Source organism: Cydia pomonella, chromosome 16 (assembly GCF_033807575.1).
Source record: "Cydia pomonella isolate Wapato2018A chromosome 16, ilCydPomo1, whole genome shotgun sequence".
Taxonomy (NCBI): domain Eukaryota; kingdom Metazoa; phylum Arthropoda; class Insecta; order Lepidoptera; family Tortricidae; genus Cydia; species Cydia pomonella.
In genome coordinates, this window is record NC_084718.1 from 11,276,531 (window position 1) to 11,299,197 (window position 22,667).

Sequence of the window (22,667 nt, forward strand, 5' to 3'; positions counted from 1 at the left end):
TAAACAAGAAAAGAAATTGTAAATCTCTACAAACATCTACGGACAAGTGGTTTCATTACCATTCCACAGATTTCTTTAAAAATTCAAAAATTTATTCTGCAAGTAGGCCTCAAGGGCTCTTTTACAAGTCAATACAACATTTATAGTAACATCATGTAGTGACATGAAAAATACATAACAACATTTATAAATACAACAGCCAATACCTGGGTAAACATTACATTATAATAATCTTAAAATAAATAATTACTACAATACAATAGAGATGTATAGTCTCTATGGTTAAAAACACATTAAATTTGGAGATGTAAAAGGTCCCCAATATCAGAGTACTAATACTAATAAAATTTGGAGGTGTAGTCTCTCCAAGTGTCAAAATAAAATTTATACTAAATAAATAAACCGCGTCTGGACTGTTAAACTAGCAGTCTCATAAACTAATGCTACATTCTGTACATAACTAGTATGTACCATGTCACTACTTATGACTTGTTTAATGTTTATATATCCACATCATATGACCGTGTGTGTGTGCTGTATAAGATGAATTGAAAAGATAATTTTTACTATCCCACGATAGTTTTCACAACACGGCACTCGTCATTAGCGTATTCCGTAATTAGTTTTGCATGACTAAGATAGTGGATAGAGAATAAAAAGCATTTTAGTTTCACATTGGAAAGTGGGCTGGCATGTACAGGTGTGAGGTGTGACAGTAATGGCCAGTGTGAAAACGCAGTTTTACAATATTCCGCGCGTAAGGAAAACTTTATGAGGAAATATATCAACAACCGTACCTTACGCTGCTGTTTTATTTAAACAGACAAGTAATTTTACAAAATAATTAGAGAAAAACATGATTATAATTAAGTACTGGACGGATTAAAGACTGCAAGTATTTAATTTAATGCGATATTAATCATCATTTCACTGGACAAATAAATAATTAATGTATGCTTTCTAGCGTTAAAATGTTCATTACGTAGCATGTTTCAACGGTTATTAATTACTATTGAGGCGATAAAGTACCCGTTAAAAAGGCTTTAATGAAGGAAAGTTATTGAACCATTCAAAGTACCCGAGACTGCAATACATGAGATACCCCGGTTACCATAACATTGGACTGTACACTACGGATATTTCGTAAAATTGAATGCCGACTGCACACGAATAAAATACAGACATTAATTGGGTACGTTTTCAAAAAAAACAATATAAAATTGAATACGAATATCATGCAACGCCCACACTGTCGCCGCAAGCAATCCGTTCCAAAACATACATTGCACCACGTATTGTGTGAAAATAATAAAACACACATACAGCTGAATTTTTAATTGGAACCAATTATATTCTCAAAGGCTTGTTATATCATTACATAACTGTTAACAATATTGCGTATCATTAATACGGTAGAAAATCTCATTCAATTTGTCCATAATAATAATAATAATGTTGTATTGTATTTATGTATCGGAATGACAATTTAATCACAGTTGAATACAATGTTAAAACTTGAATCAAACACACCATTAAAATCTGTTACGAATACCTACATAGTCAAAATGTTAATGGAATTCAATATAAAAACCAATAAAATTAATATTCTTTATCTTTCCACCTCAAGAAGAGTAGTACAAATCGTAAAAACAAATGCTTCCTAATTGCCTACATTTCGTTGGGGCATTACCAAAGTTATCTTCGAAGGGAAACTTTTGCAACAATCAGGGAACGTCAAAAGTTGTCTAATACCCTCGGAAAGCGTCGCTTTGTGACAGTACAAAAGACTTAGCGAATTGGAGATCTAAAACTTGTATTGCTTTTAGTTTAAAATTTCACTCCAAGCGATTTCCAAGTTCAAACACCATTCTAAACTTTAAGATGTCAGTGTCAATAGGTTGCTAGCTCATGGCAGATTCTTATAATATTGATGCAATTTTTTTTTACGGTGGAGTTTAATATGGGATAGCAGAACCAAAAACAGCTTTTTGTTTTACGTATGTTTAATATTACCATCTGCCCGCGACATTTCTTACAATTGTAATGGCACGTAGATGGAGGAAGTCTATATAAAAGTAGGTACATTAACACAAGTTTAGGCAGACGTTTGGTAAAATATAAACACGTTCCTCGGTTACCGGTTCGGTAATCCGTAAGTAGAGTTGGTCTGTAAGTAAAGCGCCAACTGAATGGTAGGTGATGGGACAAAATCAATAGTGCGGACTTGTCTGTTAAAAGCTTACTTGAAAAAGTTTGATTTGTCAAGGGCGTCATTATTCTGAATGAAAGCGATGATTGCTATCTATTATAAAATTATCAATAACCATATAGACTCTTTGCATCTCAATGCGATAACATTCGTTTGAATCAAATACGCTGATGCAATGCTAATCGTTGTCTTGTCTTGTAATTCCTTAACACGGGAGTGCGGGCACGAAAATCGTGACGGCGAATATCAGAGCATGTTTTCAGAGTAGGGCGTGCACGGCATACTTAAGGTAGCAAGCTGGACATGCATGTTGTCTCATGAGGTCAATTAAATGGAAATAAGTACCACGCGTATATCGAACCAGGATTTACCTGGGCAATTTGCAAGTTTAAATCTTGGTAACCAAGGATTCGTACATATGTAAAATGCTTTTACATTATCAAACTGAAATGGAAACGGAATCTTCTCTTCCGAAGAGTTATATCGTTTTTAATTAATGAAGCGAAAAGCATTCGAGCGTAAATGGTGGCCACATTTACGGAATGAGTGGTAAACAAAAAAAAAAGTTTACATTTTTTCTCATTTCTTTAGATAACACTTTTTGTTAAAAATAGTTTTAGAATACACATAGTGGCGTGACATATTTTTTGAGGTATGACTGACGTGAGATATCGATAGGTCAGTTTAAAAACACCATTAGCGACCGTTAAGTGAAACGTGATAAACAAAACCTTTTAAAAAGAACTGTTTGTGGTAAAGTTCCCATTTTACCCAATCACGAGTGTCACAATGGGGATGCGCTGTGTTCTACAAGCGTAGAAATGAATTTGTTCCACTTTAGCGGCAGGACGGAACTTCATTCGCGACAATTCACATTTAAAAGTGCTTTCATTTCGTACGAAGTTTTCTGGAAAGGATTTTCAATTCGGTTTAAATATTCATATTCACAAATCCAAACAATTAATATTTAACTACTGAATTTAACGTTAGGAAATGGAAGGTATTGTTAATTTAAGCGTTTTAAGAAAAGTTATCGTTAGAAAAAACGCTATTGAACGGTTTGTAATAATAATCCCAACTTTCATGTCTAAAAATAATACAAAATATGATTTCAATAATATCAAATGGTCTTATGGTTCCTCTGCGGTGTATTCGTTATTACTCAAATCCGTAACTGTTACGTTACCTTAGCCCACATTACGAGTAATTTTGTGTTGTTCTACGTTAACATTAATCACGTCTCTGACAGTGTTGTTATATGGTACACTTAGCCTAATAGTTGCGTTACTTGCATTAACGTTTTTGGACACACAACATCGAAAGTGACCACAAAGTGTTACGGTTTAGTGGTCAACCTTAAAGGGTTTAGATAATAAGCACGTCGTTTAGAAAAAGGTTACGTTTCTATTACGTGTATTCACTTTTTGCGATACAATTGACTAATTGTACAGTCATTTAGGTAATTAAACAATTACAGAAATAAAAACGGTTTGACTTTGTCATAATTTTATGGTCAGCTAATCACGATTTATTGTTCCTTAACTAAGAGTTTATTTATGCTCTTCTTCCTAATATTCCATTGTTGATACATAATAATACACAAGAAATATAAAACAATAAGTTAAATTAGTCAAAATAATTATTTTTCTTTAATTAGGTACCTGTGATCGAAGATTCCGTTCGGCTATGCCACGGGATCTGAACCCACAATATCTGAATGGCTCACGAAAACGCAATTAAAGTAGTGTTAAATTCTATTTACCTAATCAAAACATTTAATAAGATTACATGTCTTTTGCCCCTAATGGCAACAATCGCCATTCATAATTAGAATAATTACTGTTTATTTCATGGTCTATTTATTGTAAGTACTTAACCAAAAATATACAACGTGTACACTACCGGCTAACAGATTTACCTACTTCAAAATATATCTGATCTCGTGGTGTAGGCAAAACATGGCCCCATTCTTATTGAGAACGCGTGCGCTGCCGGCCGGCTTGGTCACATAACTCTTCTGCTAAAGATCGTCTCGGACATAAAGCGGGATCCCTTGTTCTCTCTCTGTACATATATATAAACAGCTTTATAAAGGTTAAATTTGATTGAATATAGGTTCTTGAAATGCTGTAGAACCCCATTAAGGACTTTTGAAATTCTTTAACGACTTCGTGGACAGAGAAGCGGGTGGAGACTAATAAAATCGATAAATGATTGCTCGCTACCGTAAAAACTTCGGCTGCTGCACTCCTGTATATTATTATGAACCTAATAAATGTATCTCTCCAATTTCATCTTGAAGATTTGGTGTTTTAAAAGCAATTACATCAATAAAATATTACAAAGTGTAAAATTGCCACTGCCATTTCTTTTGTGCAGTAATAAAAGCTGCAGCACGTGTAAATCATAACCAGCGCATACGATGCGTGTGCGCCGACCCTAAATGACGCAAAACGAAAAAACAGCGCGAGTCAGCGACCGCGTTGACACTAGCAAAATGCCGCGGATACTTGTCAAAATGCCAACTTGCATCGCTTACACTGCGTCGGCGAAATTGTAGTGCATCGATTGACCCAGTTAGCAAACTGCCAGTAACATAATGCGGTATAAATACTATTTTATTTAAATAAAAAATAAAATATTACATTTGAAATTAGGTACTTCGAATTTTCTTATGTTTTGACGACAGAGCCGAGACAATTCAGAAAATGTTTCAACACCTGCAGCTAAATTTATACTAAAGAATCTCATTTTGCAAAAAGCTAAACACAGTACCGGAACTAAAAAATACAAAGTTAGAAGGCAAGATCAGCGGATGATCATGCTAACGATGCAGACGAACTTCGTCCAAGTTCCTACTACCCGCATATACGCGTTGCGAAGGTACTGCTACCTATCCTTGATCTTCGATATAACTTAGTTTGTATTATATGACAGCTGTAGAGAGAACAAATTTAAAATCTGATTCATTCGATTGTGTTAGATACCAGTTTGAAAAATCCGTCTGTGTAATGTTTGGCAATCTAAGGTCGAATAGGAGTAAAACGACCTTGCGGTCGATCACTAATATATCCAGTATCATAAAATCAACCACAACTCGCTAGTAGACTAAATGAAAAAAACGTGATTATAACATAATATTAATCCTCCAGTATAACGTGTTTAATATTCGTTTAAACATCATAATGGTAGTTATATATTCACATTCAGACGTAGTTTCACCCTGATTTAGTGTCTAAAATTACCGATGATTTAAGCGGCGAATGGCACAAAACGATAAACATATTATAACCTGTCTTTAGTTTAAGTATTTTTCTGTTAATCTAAGATTCGGGGGCTTTGTCAAGTACAGAAGTTCGAAATCGGGAATAAGAGAGGATGGAAGCAGTGATTGCGCAATACAATGACAATATAAATATAACGCAGATTCTGCGAAGTTGTCGGCGAATCTTTAATGGGTTAATGTGCTTTCCGCGCGCAATAAATCTACAAACAAAGATATATGGTCTGCGTGAAACTGAGAACTCAGCACACTCGGAAGCATAACGGCGTGTATTACTATAAAGCCCAAAGGTAGATAAGACGATATGTTGCCAAAGAAGTGAATTCAGCACAGTACAACTAGTAAGTATAAAGTAATTGCGATAAGGTTTACGATGTAATTCATTGAGACTAATTTGAGATGCGAATAATCTTACTAATGATTTTCTGTTAAGCAACAGGATAAGCAGATATCAAGTGATATCAGATAGAAACTAATACATAGCAGACTGTACTTATACATTGAGTTAAAACAATATTACACGATAGGTACCGAAGAGGTAAGTGTTCTTAACTAATTAAGTAAAACTTTCCACTATTTCTTCTATGCTAATATCATATTTCAAGATATAATATCAGTTAGTTCAGGGGCCCATTTCTCGAACGGTATTAGACTAATATTATTAGTCCAAGAACAGTCAACCCTATGGGTTACCAACATTACCATGGCAACATACATTAGTGTGTTACCATGGTAACCCATGCAACTGGACAGTTCGTGGACTAATAATATTAGTCTAATACCTACCGTTCGAGAAATGGGCCCCAGTGCCCCTAGTGTAAATTTTGTCGATAGCGAAACGTGACGTACGCGTTTGCGTTAAGTCTCATTTTGTATGGGTTTTTGAACAGCGCGCCAAGCGGGGCGTTTTGGAAAGTCAAAAATCTCATACAAAATGACACTTAACGCAAACGCGTGCGTAACGTTTCGCTGTCGAAAATATTTACACTAGGGGTACTGATCAGACACACACGTGAAAGTATGAGTTCATTTCGTTAGCTTATATTTCATATAGGTATGTAGTTTTTTTTTTTTCAAAGAGTTGATGCAACTCAATTATTTCCGAAGCAGTTTGATAACGCATATGTTTGTTTTTATCAACACATCAATAGATAACTTGTTTGATAAAGATTCAATCGAAATGAAACCGTATTATGTCACCGTCGTCTTGATGAAAGTTGATTACCTGCTATTATCTTAGTCTTAGGACAATTATCTTTTTTTTATTACACTATGGTCTGAATTTATCTTGAGTTGCATGATTACACATTTTAATTTGTTGATTTCATCAGCAAATCTTCGCGACAACGGCACGCGAGGGGTCAACGAGACATAATGTAGGTATTATCATAGGATTTTAACCTTGCAACAACAATCTATGATGCGTCAGTCGTTTTGCGTTTACAGGTTTTTACCTGGCTCGGTAGAATTAGTCATGTCATGACCACAGATTTTAGATGCATATTTTGAATATGTATGTGTAAATATAAATAATGAGGTAATTACGTATGAACATTAAATAAATAAATAAACTTAATCCCAACAACAGTTATTTTTAGAAGTCGGTTGAAATTGAAATCTTAGCCATCTTAAGCTACAAAAACAAATCGATCGGCATCTCAATCAGCAAAATTGGCGGAATAGATTTCACGGTACGATGGAACATACCTTATAAACATATATCACACAAATATAACAAGAATATATATCAAATAAGGTTACCTATAGTTATAAATATTGGTTTCCACGACATATAATCGCTAGTAACTAATTAAAACTTGAAATACTGACATCATTGACAAGAAATAATTAATATAAAATAATCATATAGAGGCACTGTAAACAGGATGTGTTAATATTATTATTTAAGTGAAATAAATACTTAAAACAAAGGTTTAATCGGCTTCTAAAACCTTACAAAGGTAATTATAGATTTAAAAAAATAACAAAAATAGCAGGAATGGTAGTTATGGCAACGATTCTTTTATTTAGTGTTGGCTTACCTTCCAAGCTAATTCGTAAACACCGCGTTAATTTGCAATTATAAATAATAAATAAAAAATTTATTGGCATTAAGGTAAGTACATTTTAGTAAGTACATTTAAGTAGTAGTTAATTCACTCATTAATAGTAGAAACTACATCATGTAATTGTTATCCAACCCCTTGTACCACTGAGTGCCTGCCCAGTTGCAACTGGTATAGAACACTTGTAATTCGGTAATCTACTACATTAATTCATTAATTTTTGTTATGTACAATGAGAACAAGTATGGTAAGAAACGTTATAGATCGTGTCATTCACGAAGACGCGTGCCTTGTCTTGTAATGTCATGTTATTAAAGGTGAGATTTGACAAATCTGCACGTCATCGTGGCTGACACGCACTATATAGGTCTACAAATTAACGGGGGCGGTTAGTAAAAAATTAATATGGTCGACTACAAACTAGTTGAAGGCCAGACAGCATGAAATTGATTCTTGTATCACTTCACTCGGCACTTTACTAAGTAAGTAAAAATATGATTTACAGACTAGTTTTAGTCCCTAAATTCAACAAGGTACGTTTGATTAGAAAATCATCGCGCAACTTCTGTTCCGACCGCCCGCGATAAATGTTATACTATATTTAGTCACAGAATAATAGTACTACCGTACAGAAAAGAAACTTCATACAAAACCGAATTTTGACAGCGATTCAGAAACGAATCATGCTGTCCCTTTTTAATGTATGGCACTATTCCTTTCGACTATTTAGGGTTGTCAAAATTCAAGTTATTATCTTATCTATGGTTTTGCAAGCAAAGGAACGTCATTACGTCAACTTGTATAGTTTCTATTTTCCTCCGTCTTATCTATTGTTTAAAAACGGCAAAGGCGCGTGCCACTATGAAAAAATGGTCAAGCCGCATAGGTAGCGTTTATTGAATTACTACTCTATTGAGCACGGAATAAGATTCATTATGAACTAATACAGAATTCTAACAGAATAGCTGTCTGATCTCTATTGGTGCGTCTAAGGTAGGCGACTAAACGCTCTCAAACCAGCTTAACTTGTGACACTGCGATCCGAAACAAAGATACGTATTCGAAGACCTCGCTTGCACTGGTAATGCGAGCGCACGGCTAGCTAGCGCCAAGGAAGCAATGTTATGTTTCTCGAGGAGCAGGTAAAAAACAGGGCCGGATTTTCACACAAATATATTTGGGTGGTTTTACGTTCTTTAATTTAAAGAGATAAAACATAACACTATTTAAATAGTAGGTACACATCTAACAGAATGGGTTTGTGTAATTACAATAATAACGAGATATACTCATTTTTATAATCAACTGTTTAAACAGTTGTTTGCTAATTTTTAACTTTAAACAGGCTAATTTTAAATAAACAATAAAACAATGGTAAAATAGTAATAAATATGTATATCCATTTAACAATCCCGTACTACTAATGTTAAAATAGACCTATATGTTATAATTATGTACACTAAAATAAAGATATTATTTACAATAGAGTACACATTTAGTAAAACATTTATACAAATTTATATTATTATGAGTCAACAAAAAAATAAGTAACATATACATATCAGTGTATGCATATCGTTTAGAGTCAAATCACGCTAACTCTTTCAAGCAAACCATACAAACAGTGTCAGTTTGTTAGAAGTCTGAGAGGTTAGCGTTATTTCGTAAAACCACCCAAATATATTTGTGTGAAAATCCGGCCCTGTTTTTTACCTGCTCCTCGAGAAACATAACATTGCTTCCTTGGCGCTAGCTAGCCGTGCGCTCGCATTACCAGTGCAAGCGAGGTTTTCGAATACGTATCTTTGTTTCGGATCGCAGTGTCACAAGTTAAGCTGGTTTGAGAGCATTTAGTCGCCTACCTTAGACGCACCAATAGAGATCAGACAGCTATTCTGTTAGAATTCTGTATTAGTTCATAATGAATCTTATTCCGTGCTCAATAGAGTAGTAATTCAATAAACGCTACCTATGCGGCTTGACCATTTTTTCATAGTGGCACGCGCCTTTGCGGTTTTTAAACAATAGATAAGACGATAATCCGTAGAAGCTCACGGAGGAAAATAGAAACTATACCAGCCTTAATAATTGCTCGTGGCAATGCTGAGCCGAACAGAGCCGAGATTGCCCGAGAGGATCAGTATCGTCCGCCCTGATTTCTTTCTGGAGTAAATATACAAAGTTTATGAAAAATACGCAAACTTTCCTTGCAAAAAGAAGGATTAAGATTTCAATTTCGTTAAGAGCAAGAATTTGCGTCTGTGGAACGAGTATCGGAATAATCGAAAGTGGCAATTTTGTTTTGAATCCGAAACGTAATGTGAAAACTTTTGAGTAATGGGTGGTTGGAATTTAGCCCGCGCAGCGTGCGGCTAATACAGTCCGTATTTTTTTATAATAAATCTAAATAGAACATAAGAAAATTTAAAAGTAGGTTTACTATATTATGGTATTGATTATAACTTAGGACATTGACATCATTCCGTGGTGTGATTCTTGTTGTAAACAATATTTAACATTATTGTTTCTTCCAATCATTTATTACTCAATGTGGCATTATTTACCGATGCTGATAAAAATACGTAAATACGATTAAATGTTTAAATAATCGTTATTAATGTTAAAATAGGGTATCCGTTACGCGGAAACAAAATTTTCTAAAGTGTCAATAAGTTTGTGACATGACTACAGTTTTCTCTGTACACAATATGATTCATAAGATTCAGGGTCGAACACTTTCGCGACTCCGATGTCGATGTCGCAATGAAGACTAAACTGAGCCGGAAATATAATGTCATAATCGTATATTTTCGTAAAAGCGTATTTATCTACAGCCAGATAAATTGCGTTATAGGCCAAAAGCATTCCTCCTGTCTTCATTTTCATATTCTGTAATTTGAAAAAAGCTTTTCGTTATGAAAAATATCATTTAAATATTATGCTTCATAATATCGTCTTTTGATAAATCGCGACTTCAAATCTTATCTCACGGCAGATGTGTCATGAAAGTCATATATCCGCTACAGAATTCAGTAACTATCAAATATAATATCAAAGTCTTTATGTCACGTCACGAGTTGTCTAATAACAATAAGGTTTTGTACCCCTGTCAATCATACGCTTCTGGCCTCATTAGTGTAGGTAGTTGTTAGTAAACAGCGCACGCGCACAATCAAGGATTTATGTTTACTACCTCTGATTCATATTACAGCGTCTTAGCGTCTAGCCCACTTAATGATACGATCATCAATGACGTAACCGACAACATCGATGTCCGGTAACTGGAATGATATCGGAACGACCTCATGAATTAATAATTTGGTCAAACTGTTTAGCTAAACCGAGCCAGAATAATGACAGTTACAACAGATGATGGTTTTATGAACAAGGAAGTGTATAACGTCAGCTATATTAATTATGGTAGGTAGGTACTAATCGAATACTTATCATTCTCCACGTCTTGCGCTCGCATTTATATACGTGCAAGACCGATGTATGTACCGCCAGTATGCCATAATGTAGAAACTTCTTAGACAAGTCTAAACAAGTCATGGACGGCATATTGTCTAACAACTGCAGCAGTGATCAGAGTAAGCCGGTATCCTTATGAGTAGGTTGAGTAATACTAAATTTTATTTCACTGTTTTCAGGGTGTCAGTGAAACTTATGTATATTTCTTGACATATTTCTATAGTAAATAAATGGCACCTACCTCTTTCTGTTCAGTTGGCGTACTGGTCCTGACGCCTGTCAAATCCTTCCACCGCAGCACCCCCATGACTGCGTGCCGCACCCACGAGCCCCGCCTGCTCCTCCCGTTGGACAGTTCATCCACCACACCACAGATCACCGAGTTCACCACCAACCCTTTCCCGGTTCCATTCTTATCACTCTTCAACGCCACGTCGCTGCTTATCGGAAAAGACCTCCTTTCCCTCATAAAGAACGCCAAAAACTTTTCAACGCCAAAAAAACTTGTTCAGCGGCAAAAAAGCATCCTCACAGATCCCTCGTCATACAAGTTATTAATCATCCTAAGATATCGATCTCCAACCTGAAGATAAATCTTGCGGAATCGTTTATTTTTATTACAGTTTTCGGGTCACACAGCTGCGAATTTTCCCATAAGTGTACCGGAACTTTTCCAATTATTTTTCAGTCCTTAAAAGAAATTCTCCCCAATAGCCGTTTGCGCGACAAAAGGCGGTTCTAAATGGCTTTTGTTAAATCCAACTATTAAGTTTTTAAACTTTCACTTAGCACCAGCGTCGCTCCGTCAAAGTAGGTTAGACAAATTTCTTTCGTTCCGAGTTATTCACGAAAACGTCAACACCGGTAGTCTTTACGACTTAATTCACACTTTTTCTCAAAGAGTTCAAAAACTTCGTCGCACTTTTTAACACAGTCAACGCACTTTGTTTATTCAGCTGGAGATAATCTCTGTCATAATTTAGATATTTGACAAGAGATCGGAGTAATCAAAACACGATCGCAGCGCGAAAATTGACGACGACGCAACGTCTACGCCGGTTTACGTTCGGAAACCGAATGCAGTGGAGGCGCGTCGCGTGCCACATGCTTCCACGCTTGGAACACCGAACTCTTGTCCCTTTCTTTGCCTTTATCTTGATACGAGACAGATAAGGACAAGTAGACGTTGCAATGTTCACAAACAGAAGCAATGGTTACAAGACAGGTGAATGTAACTGATGGAGAAGACAACAAAAAAGTTTTCCAACCGTTTCTAGTGCGATTCCATTGTCAGAGCAAGATTGATACAGTTGAATGGTAGCTAACCGACAAGAAAATAATTATGTTAATAATGAAACGACAGGAATGCCGATAAAATTTAAATTGGGTTTCTCAATGGTGTTAATTCAAGATAAGTAATTCAATTTAAACACTTTCGTTTCTTTCAGTCTTGGTTAGTATAATAAATATAGGTACTTTGCATATATGTATAGATAGAAAGAAAGTTAAAAGACTTTTAAGTACAAATGCATGTAATTTAACATAAATGGAAATTATATACATTGAGAAGATAATAAATTTTGGTCAGACAAATTGTCAGTTAATGTCAATGCCGATTTCTTCTATATCGCGATTGACAACACTGATTTCATCGTATTGTTATAAAAAAATATTCTAAATACGTGCATAACGTAATGAAAGCACACTAATTTGCTAAACTCATTAAAAACATTTATTGTTCTATGGACCACCCACTGGGACAATCGGCAAGCCCTCAGAAATTAGGTAAGTAAATATGTACTTTTCTTTGGATATGCCGAGCATACAGTATAAATGTATGCTCTACTGTATGCTCAACAGTACAAATCTAGGAAAATGTCAAAGGTCATATACAATTATCATCATTATAGAAACACAGTGTCAACAAATTACGTCATGGAAAGGAAACTTCGAGTAAAAACAAACGTTGTCCTGATATGGGACTGCTGCAGTTGTAGATGACACATACGTTGCTGGTTATGAGTTTCCTATAAATTCATAGGGATATCTTGAATACATGTAAATTTTCTTATTGCCTGAGAAATAACAATTACCTATATTTTTATTGCTCTGCTATTCGTATCAGTTTGTGTCCATATCGTTTTCAAAAAAAGACATTTCCTTAGGAAATATGGAGAGCTTCAGTCTAATACCTTGTATTTATGTGCGCCCATGTCCGAGAAACGTTTTCAGAGGTCGAATTTCAACCGTGGTATTAAAAATATTTTTGTCTAATTTATAATTATTTGATTTACAATCGGAGCATTTCAATTCGTTGTCAACTATTTTATAAGTACCTAAGAAAATATAGGTAGACGTCTATTTAGAAAATTTACATATACGCTGGCATTACTACTTTTTAAGGGCGACGAAGTCAGGCCAACCATAATTAGGATTATTTGCAGTACATTACAAAGAAAGGACAATGTCTACCATACAATTTCGCGAGCACTGCCCCGAATGCAGAGGCGTAGTGCATCGTGGGAACATCCGGCTCCACCCGACCATATCGGTACAGCAGTTGCAAAGAAAAGGGAACTAAGAGTGTTCCAATTTAGTATAAACATACTGTCTTTCTGATCCTATCCTATATTGTTTCCCTTGGTGAGTTCGCCTCTGCGGAACCAGTCCAATGGCTACTAGACAAGGTTCAGGTATAGTGACAAGTTCAGTCAAATTTACAATATACCTATTCTTTCCACCACTCTTCATAGGATACTGCAATTACAGTTGTTAGTAACGTAGGTACAGAAGGGCCGCGCTCTCTATCATACCTGATGTTTCAACCATGTCTTCACATCGCATTCTCTCGCAATATCAAAAAAATTCTTAAGTAGCTAGATTGTTTGTATTTTAGTTGTTGACATTATGACAGCCAAATTGTAAAATAACTTTCAGAAGCTTACCGACAGCGTAACATATTTAGGTAAGTGGTTGTTTTTATTGCCATATACCATTATACCATATCCACAACAAATGTTATGGATCATACATAAACATACGGTTTCGCCTGAGTGTGCAAGTCCGCATTACGCTGGTCACCTGGCGTAAGCGATCGCTAAGCTATCGGCATAACACTCGAGAATACTGGCAGTCTGCACTTCCCACAGGACAATGCACAGGTGCCCTTGAACGCAGCTGCTTCCGAAGCCGAAAGAAGCACTTGAATAGGATATTTGGGAATTCGTAGAAAATGTAAGAAGCCGAAAACTGCAAGGTTAATACGTAAGGATGCGGTTTGAAAGTGTGAGATCTTTGAGGTATTGATTACCTGGAACTAACAAAATTTGCGCGGGTATTTAGTATAAGTAGGTACATTTTACAATATATTCGTTATATTAAAAAGCCTTGAAGATTAAGTCATCCTACTCATACATATTATAAACATTACAGAATTCTACAGGTTCTTTTAGATAAAACGAGAGAAAACTTCGATATTGGGCTCCATATTAGTCAATCTAAATCAAAAAGTTTAAACAAATAAAAAAAAACAAAAGCAACTTTGTTTATAACAAAATTGACTTTTAACAGCATTCTTAACTGACCAACCTGACTAATCTTTACAATAAAGCTCAAGAATTGCTCGTCTGTACTGAAGACGGTGGTCTCTCACAGCGGAGACGAATCTAATGACACCTCAACCACACAAGTTAAAATCCGTAAAGCCGTTTTAGTCACTTTGGGCGTACCAAAGAAACGTAGCGTAGAAAAAATATACAAACATAGGTACACAATACAAAAGCCAGTATAAAAATTTGTACTTCCATAACATAACAAAGACATTAATATTGTTTTCGTTGTGATTTTTTAAGCAAAAAGGACCGTAGGACAGGACGTTCGTCATGAACAATAGTTCCCGGAACAACAGAAAAAGCTTCCCAAACAAAGCCACACAAATACATGTATTGAGCCCTTTATGAGCGACCCAAATGACATGTACCAATTACAAACATCGCAGTTGTGCAACCTCAAACAAACGCCGCAAATTGCATATCCGTGTCGTTTCAGCGAAACAGCGGGGGGATGATTCAATATGGTACAATGACGAGTTGTGACATCGCTGAACACACTCATAGATATTGTAGTTTCAATCACTTAAGGTTTCAATTGCATTACTGTCGCAACATACTTCTCCGACGTTGATGCTGCCGCTATTTTTGTCAATTTGAATCATACGTCACAATCGCGGCAGTAATGCGGCGGTGACCGTCATTCATTTTATCAAGCAAATTGACAGATACAGCGCTCGCGTCAAGGTCGCATCAGTAAAGTCGCAACAGTAATACAGCTGCATTTGCCAACAGCCCAACAGTCAACAAAACGTTACACAAACATTCGATTAAATTCATCTGCTATTGTTCTTTAAATAGGCCTATGATATAGTAACATATGACGATCATGTCACTACTACATAGGTAAATTATGATTATTATGAATGCTATATAACTGTCAAAAAGCAATCTTGGAGTTCGACACAGCGGGGCGCCGTCCCTAAATACGGGTCCCAATTTAATATCAAATTACAATGAGCGTACACAAAAAAGAACTTTTGTCGGTAAACATGAGTCGCTTTCATGTGGGAGGTCGTGCACTCGCAAATCTACTGTTTACCCGCACTTGTTAAAATTCTGCGCTGTCACATACCATTGCAAAATAAACCTTATTTCACACACCCAGTGGTTCAATTTACCAATCAAAGGTTAAAAATACGAGTATTAGGTAAGGAATATTCAAGCTGACCCCCGTATAATCCGAGAAGGCAAAGGGCAGGGTTTTATCGGGCATTTTGCGACCGTATTTAAAATTATGACGTTATCTTTTGCCACTTGATAGGACCTAATTAAAGTATTTCCGTACCACGTTATTATTTTCTCCGGAGGATTAATCATCAGGAAAAAGTAGAAATTATTCAAAAGACGAATATGAAATGGACGGAAACCGATAGTCATTATCATTAATATCTAATACATTACCTACGTCGGAAAGTCGGGTAATTCCGAAAATTAACTTTAACCATACAGAATTATTTGATTTTAGGAATAACCTTCTGAATCACCCGATTACACCTTTATATACATCAAAAACATCGAAAACAAAACCTAACATTAGAAAAGGTTTTCACAAATTGTAATACCGATTGATTTATTTTCATCAAACAAACTAACGACTTAGAATTGCACCATACCACTGTTTAAGATTGTATTGTGTACTGATGCATAAACAATAACACTAATAAATAGGACTTTGACTGATAAGATAAGTTCACTGCCCTCCCGTCAGATAATAACAATACTCGATTTCAATCTCGATAATCAAATGTAATATCTTCAATATATATATATTGCTTTGCTTTGCAATTTTTACTCGTTTTGCGAAAGAGTTGTATTTTTTATAAATTTTACGGTCGATTTTTTACTGTTGTTAATTTGTGTCAGATTTCCATAAAATTTGGTGGATAAATAGATTTCCCTATAGTGTACTTACAATATAAGTACATTTCCACCGTCCTAAAAAATCTTCCTCCGAGTTACGAAAGCGTATGATATTTTCATAATTCAAAGGAGAATTACATCGGTACATTAATAAATACAAGACAAATTTTCCAAATCTAACGACGAAAAATAATTCGACATCAAAACAAAACTCGGCCCTCTAGCTTCTGTATCATTAATAAATGAACTTTAAACCACCCACGTCAAAATCAAAGAGATAACGTTTTACAATTAGAAGTTAAATAGCCACCGTTTATTTGATTATTGCCACAATTAACAAACTTAATGAGATCTATGGATTTGTTTCCACAGATACTTGAGCAAAAAAGGAATAATTTACAATGGAACTGTGAAAAGAGGTGATATTAATTATAGTTTCTGAAGAAAGGTTAAATGCATTATACTTATTAGGGATTACAAATAAAACTAAATAAATGAAAAAATATTAGGGCGCATCTTACACAGATCAACCTAGCCTCAAATTAAGTAAAGCTTGTACTATGGGTAATACTTGGCGACGATATACAGACGTACATAGATAAATACATACTTATATACATAGAAAACCATGACTTAGGAACAAATATCTGTTTATCACACAAATAAATGCACTTACCGGGATTGGAACCCACTAGGCCAGACCGGTCTTCAAGACTAACTAAGACATGAAATCCATTTGAGCAAGTTTTGAGCTTGACTTATTGCTTACATTATTATTAGCAGTAATCAATAGTCGTTCTACAGAGTGTATACGGTGCATTAGGGTAACTTTGATGCACTTTAAAACAATGGTAGAAAAATCGTTATTGATTTTACCCTTTATTTGAGGATTTAGACAAATTATTAAAGTTATGTGTATGCTTTATGTATCTTTTGCAACGATTTGAACAGAACAAAGTGAAGGACTATCATTATAAACGATATATTTTCATAGAAATTTGACATTAATGATGACATTGACACACTTTGTCATTTTATAGCGTGGTCCGACTCTAGTTACTCTGTGTACATTATTTACTTGTAATTCTCTCAAAATGAAAACCTTTTCGCAGATGTACGCATGTTTATATTCATAGATACTGTTACTGTTATTGTGTTCAAAACAAGATTAAATGTAATTGTAAACATCACCATCATCGTTAGGACTCGTTACGTAATCGGTACGCCCCGTATTTATTTTGACATAATAAATGAGGACCTTATCGAATCTACCGAGATAACAATTTAGTTACCTTTCCCTTTTCGTCTTCACTGCATACAATATCTCCAGGATTCAATAGCGATTGCGGAGGTCAGGGAAGATTGCCGATTTTGAGAATGGCTCGTAATGCAATATAGCTGAAATATTTCTGTTGCAGAGATTTATAAAGGTTACAAAAATACATTTGATTTAATTTATTTATTTACAAGATAGGGATTTCAAAGGTAACAAGTAAAAAACAGGTACAGGATGCAATATTTTACATTTCCTTGTAGCTTGTAGCGAAACAATAATAGTAATGTGTTTTACAAGGGGGCAAGGGGCAAAAGTCGAGCAAGCGAAATATATCACAATTGCGAGCGTAGCGATTGGTTGAAAAACTGGAATCTTAAGCGTTGCGAGGGAATCAAGACACAAAGGTTAAATGTGGGTTAAACAAACTTTGCTAACGAGTGAAACACAAAAATGTTCACCACGCCAACGCGAAGAAATTAATAACTGTAATACATCACAAATCACATCCAAATGAGCGCTATAAAATAAATTCAAAGTCAATTCTACCAACTACCATACGGAAACAACTCAAACTGTGTCTCGTATCGATAACTTTGCCACTCTTGTGGATAAAATGAAAATTTCTCGTCAGTTTTTGAAGTTTTAAGAGAGCCTTTACGAATCGTTTATTCAATAACACATAGGCAAAACACATACAAAAAGACAGATAAGTTTTAATTAAGCAATTCAACATAAAAAATAATAATACGACGTAGGGTGTACATTTAACGAGATGACTGCGTTATTATGAGTTATAATTACTATTTATTTCCACAACTCATAAATACGATATCTCAACAACAAAAAATCCTGAAAGACAAAATTAATTTGCAAAGGGCAGTCAGTTTATTCCTTTCTGAATATCACCGTAGCACCTATACGTGAATCATGTTAAAACGAAACTGAACCGAACAAGCAACCCCTGCATTACCACCGCCAAATGAGGCTGCAGTTGCATAAGCGATGCACCGCCTACGTAATGACTGCGCTAGTGAGGGACTCATGCAGACACATTCGCGATTCTTTTTGATGTTCACACTTAAGCCTGCTGAAAACCTTGCGACACAAATCAAAAGGGATATTATGTTGTTCATTACGTGATGTGTTGTGTCTCAACGAATGTTTTTGTCTTGTCCTTCCATAGGTCGTCATTATATTTGAGACAAACAACTGAGGCGGAGATGAGAGGAGAAGTGCGGGACCAATAGCATTGGTTGTAATCCACATATCTTCTCCTCTCCGTTGGAATACAAACAATGCTATTGGTTACATCTCATCACCGCCTAAATCCAAAAATAGCCACAATACTTGATTTATTTCTTGTCACCCTTATCGACTGTAGTCCTGCAATTTTAAATCAGATCGTATATCATCGGTCCATCCAGTGGAGGCCTACCCATGCAAAATTTTCATATTTCGACTAAAGGTTGGTTTAATGTGATATATTGATTGTCATATATGTTACTTCGTTTAAATGTCACTTCGAAAAAACACATTTCTTCAAAAAAAATATCGGTCTTATTAAAACGACAGACCTCGAAGGAGGTGGCGGCACGATCTTGACGGCTTTCGGAAAAATTGTCCTAATATTGCCATAGACCAAGACGCGTGGAAGAGAGGGAGGCATTAGCCCAGCAGTGGGACACAACAGGCTAGTAAACAAATAGTAATAAATAATTAAAACGTACCAGTGATGGTACCTTAGTACGTTTGACACGTGCGTACGCGTGTGTCAACACTTAATTCCAAACTAAATTAAGAAATCATACTGTTTCAAAGAGATTGTTATAAAATAAATGCATAACACTATTTAAAATAATTAGAAGTAATGTTCGTTATAGTTTTTTTTTTCATTACTGCTGCCGTCATCACGCTAAGCAGCAAAATTTGGCACCCGCAGTTGCATAAGCAATGCAGTGATTACGTAATCACTACGCTACGATGCGACCGATAACGTACGACCTCGTGTTCATTCATTTTTTATTTTGAATGGCTTTTGTTAACGGGTATTACATTATCACTGCATTCCATAAGGCTTGTTACTGTTAGGTGTTGACGTTTTAATGAGGATTTAACTGCTTTTTAAGGAGGTATCGATAAAAATGCAGTAAGACTTTCAATAACGGGATATGAGTACTTTATAATTTTTACTATTAATGTTACATGCTTAAGTACCTGCAATATTATTATATTCCAGCGACAAAGTGCTACATATACTGAAATGATTAAGACAATATTTGCAGTGTAAATCGCGATACGCATTGCAATATAAGTATTAAGTAGATCGATATGAGATTTGGAGTTCGAAGGACACCCAAATAGTTAAGGTATTAAAGACTATACGTAGAAATAATTACATTTTAAAATGCTAAGGAAGGTAGTGCTAGAATAGCAACACATTCAGAATGTACCTACTTCGGTACAGGTATGTTGGGTACTAAGGGTAGGTACCTAAACAAGTATATTTTCAAAATCAATTGCTTATAACCATCGATATACCGGAACATACTAATCACTAGTCGAACGTGATCTTGAGTATGCAAAATTGCATCCCGCGCCCCACGCTGGGGCGCCCAATCAGTCACGTTTGCCGCGCGCACATACAATGTGGGTCCTACCCAAGCAGATATTGCAGATTCAAGAAATAGTAGTAGTATAGTATTGATAAATATTTCCATTGCTCCTATTAATACTATGTCTCCAGGAATACTTTAACTACGTTTTGGATTTCTTTCGCGATTAAAGAGTTTCAGTTTGGGCGAAATGCTTTCGCATGTCCTGCTGTTCTCGTCTACAGATCGCATTTTTGAACAGATTGTCGTGAAATTTGATGAGTAGGTTCTATTAATTATGTATTTTTTTTGGCTATTCAGGTTTTTTGCGACGTCTACAGTTCACAGAGCCACTGTTAGGGTGGTTACGTAACAAAATAAATTGCATATACCCCTCTCAACACCTCTAAATTTCCCCCTATAATAAAAGATAAGCCTTGTTGAATTAACAAGTTCGTTATTTGTTTGACATAAGCCATAATTATGAGGAAAGTATCATCCTGTCAATAATAGATACCTATGTAATTTCTTGGAAAATGTATTCCGCCATATTTATTTATATAAACATTGTAAATTCAGGTATGTAATCCACATAAGGATAATGATTCGCACATTGTCTGTCTGCCCATCGCCAATAAACAAGTACCAAGCAATCCGTTACAACTAAATTTCAAATTTTTACGAGCTTTTACTTATAATTCTTATACACTTTAATTGTATTATGTACATAGTACATCGTAAACCCGTGTAAGTAAATTTTCAAGTCCCATTTCGATGAGAACACCTATAATAATAGTGATGGTTATTAAAAAAAAACTTATTAGCTGTTTTTAGGGTTCCGTAGCCAAATGGCAATAAACGGAACCCTTATAGATTCGTCATGTCCGTCTGTCCGTTTATGTCACAGGCACTTTTTTCCGAAACTAAAAGAACTATACTGCTAAAACTTGGTAAGTTGATGTATTTTATGAACCGCATTAAGATTTTCACAAAAAAAAAAAAAAAACATTTTGGGGGTTCCCCATACTTAGAACTGAAACTCAAATTTTTTTTTTCATCAAACACATACGTCTATGGATAGGTCTTCAAAAATGATATTGAGGTTTCTAATATAATTTTTTTTCTTAACTGAATAATTTGCGCGAGAGCCGCGACAGCCACGGCTGTCAACACCGCTGCCTATTGGGCATCCATCGTATGAAAAATGAACCTCGACACGAAAAGAAGAAGTAAATATTATAAGTGTAAAAAGTTAAAAACATTAAAAACTAATAATAGGCGTATTTTTAATTTATTTCCATATCTTGGTTTCTTATTTTCTACTGCATATTGTTTCCTAGATTTAAAATGTTAATTGTAGGTATGTATAAATATCTTGCTTTACTTGTATAAAAATAAAGTAGATTGATCTGGAAAAATTAGAGGATTTTCTTAAAAGTATTATTAATAAAAATAGGTATTGGACTACAAAATGGTCACTCTAATTAATTAAAAGCACTGGGTAATACACGGCCATAAAAAAGAGGTAAGAAATCGAAAATCACGACAAGTAAGTCACGGTCATGTATTTTGGACTCTACGCTACAGACATAGAGCTTGAAATCGATATCCTTGTTACATTATAGGTGTTGGGTTATCATTACAGAGTTGTAAACCGGGCTTATTGACCTAACCTCTATTTGAAGGCCGTATCTCTTTATGCGACCACAAAGATAGAAGAGCGAATGTTACCTAGCTTGAAACGCGATTATTATGGACAAGTTTACTTTTCAAATTCGAAAAAAATTGGGATTAATGTCTTTCATTTCATTTTATAGTGTAACCTTTTAACCTTATTGTTTTTACTCGATCCTAAAAGAAGAAATAAAGCGAGCTTTCTACTGTAATAACAATCTCGTTTCAATCGAGGCGGAACATGAGCTTACACAATACAATGGTTTATAAATTAATTTATGATAATTACGTTATTTTACCTCTTTTTATGTAGATGATTGCGTTATTTTTATAACATAAAATCGATTTACCAAGGCTAATGATATTAATATAATGAAATTCACCCGTTTAATTCAGAATTAAACGGGTGAACGCATCAACAGATTACGCTGAATAGCTTCTTGTCGAGGTTAATTTTATCATAATTGAGATAATTTAATTAAAGAAAATGTCGTACCCTGATTGTCCCTTATGAAAGTATAAGTCAGGGTATAATTTTCATAGGTTACGAAAAATCTTGTAAAGAGAATAATTTACCTACTTACTTAGTATTATGATTCGGACTTTCTCGATCACGACTATAATAA

At 35.1% G+C, this 22,667-nt stretch overlaps 1 protein-coding gene across 7 annotated transcripts in view; it reads right to left on the reverse strand.

The window, feature by feature from the left end:
* The window catches only part of LOC133526667 (rap1 GTPase-activating protein 1), a 413,034-nt gene that overhangs the window by 89,890 nt on the left and 300,477 nt on the right, over positions 1-22,667 (reverse strand). The window contains exon 1 of one of the 7 annotated variants that reach the window (XM_061863369.1): positions 11,271-12,109. The exons of the other annotated variants lie outside the window; for them this stretch is intronic. Coding sequence (XP_061719353.1) covers positions 11,271-11,498 — 228 coding nt within the window. The 5' untranslated portion in view covers positions 11,499-12,109. Of the gene's footprint in view, positions 1-11,270; positions 12,110-22,667 lie in introns of those variants that run through there. 7 annotated transcript variants of the gene reach the window in all.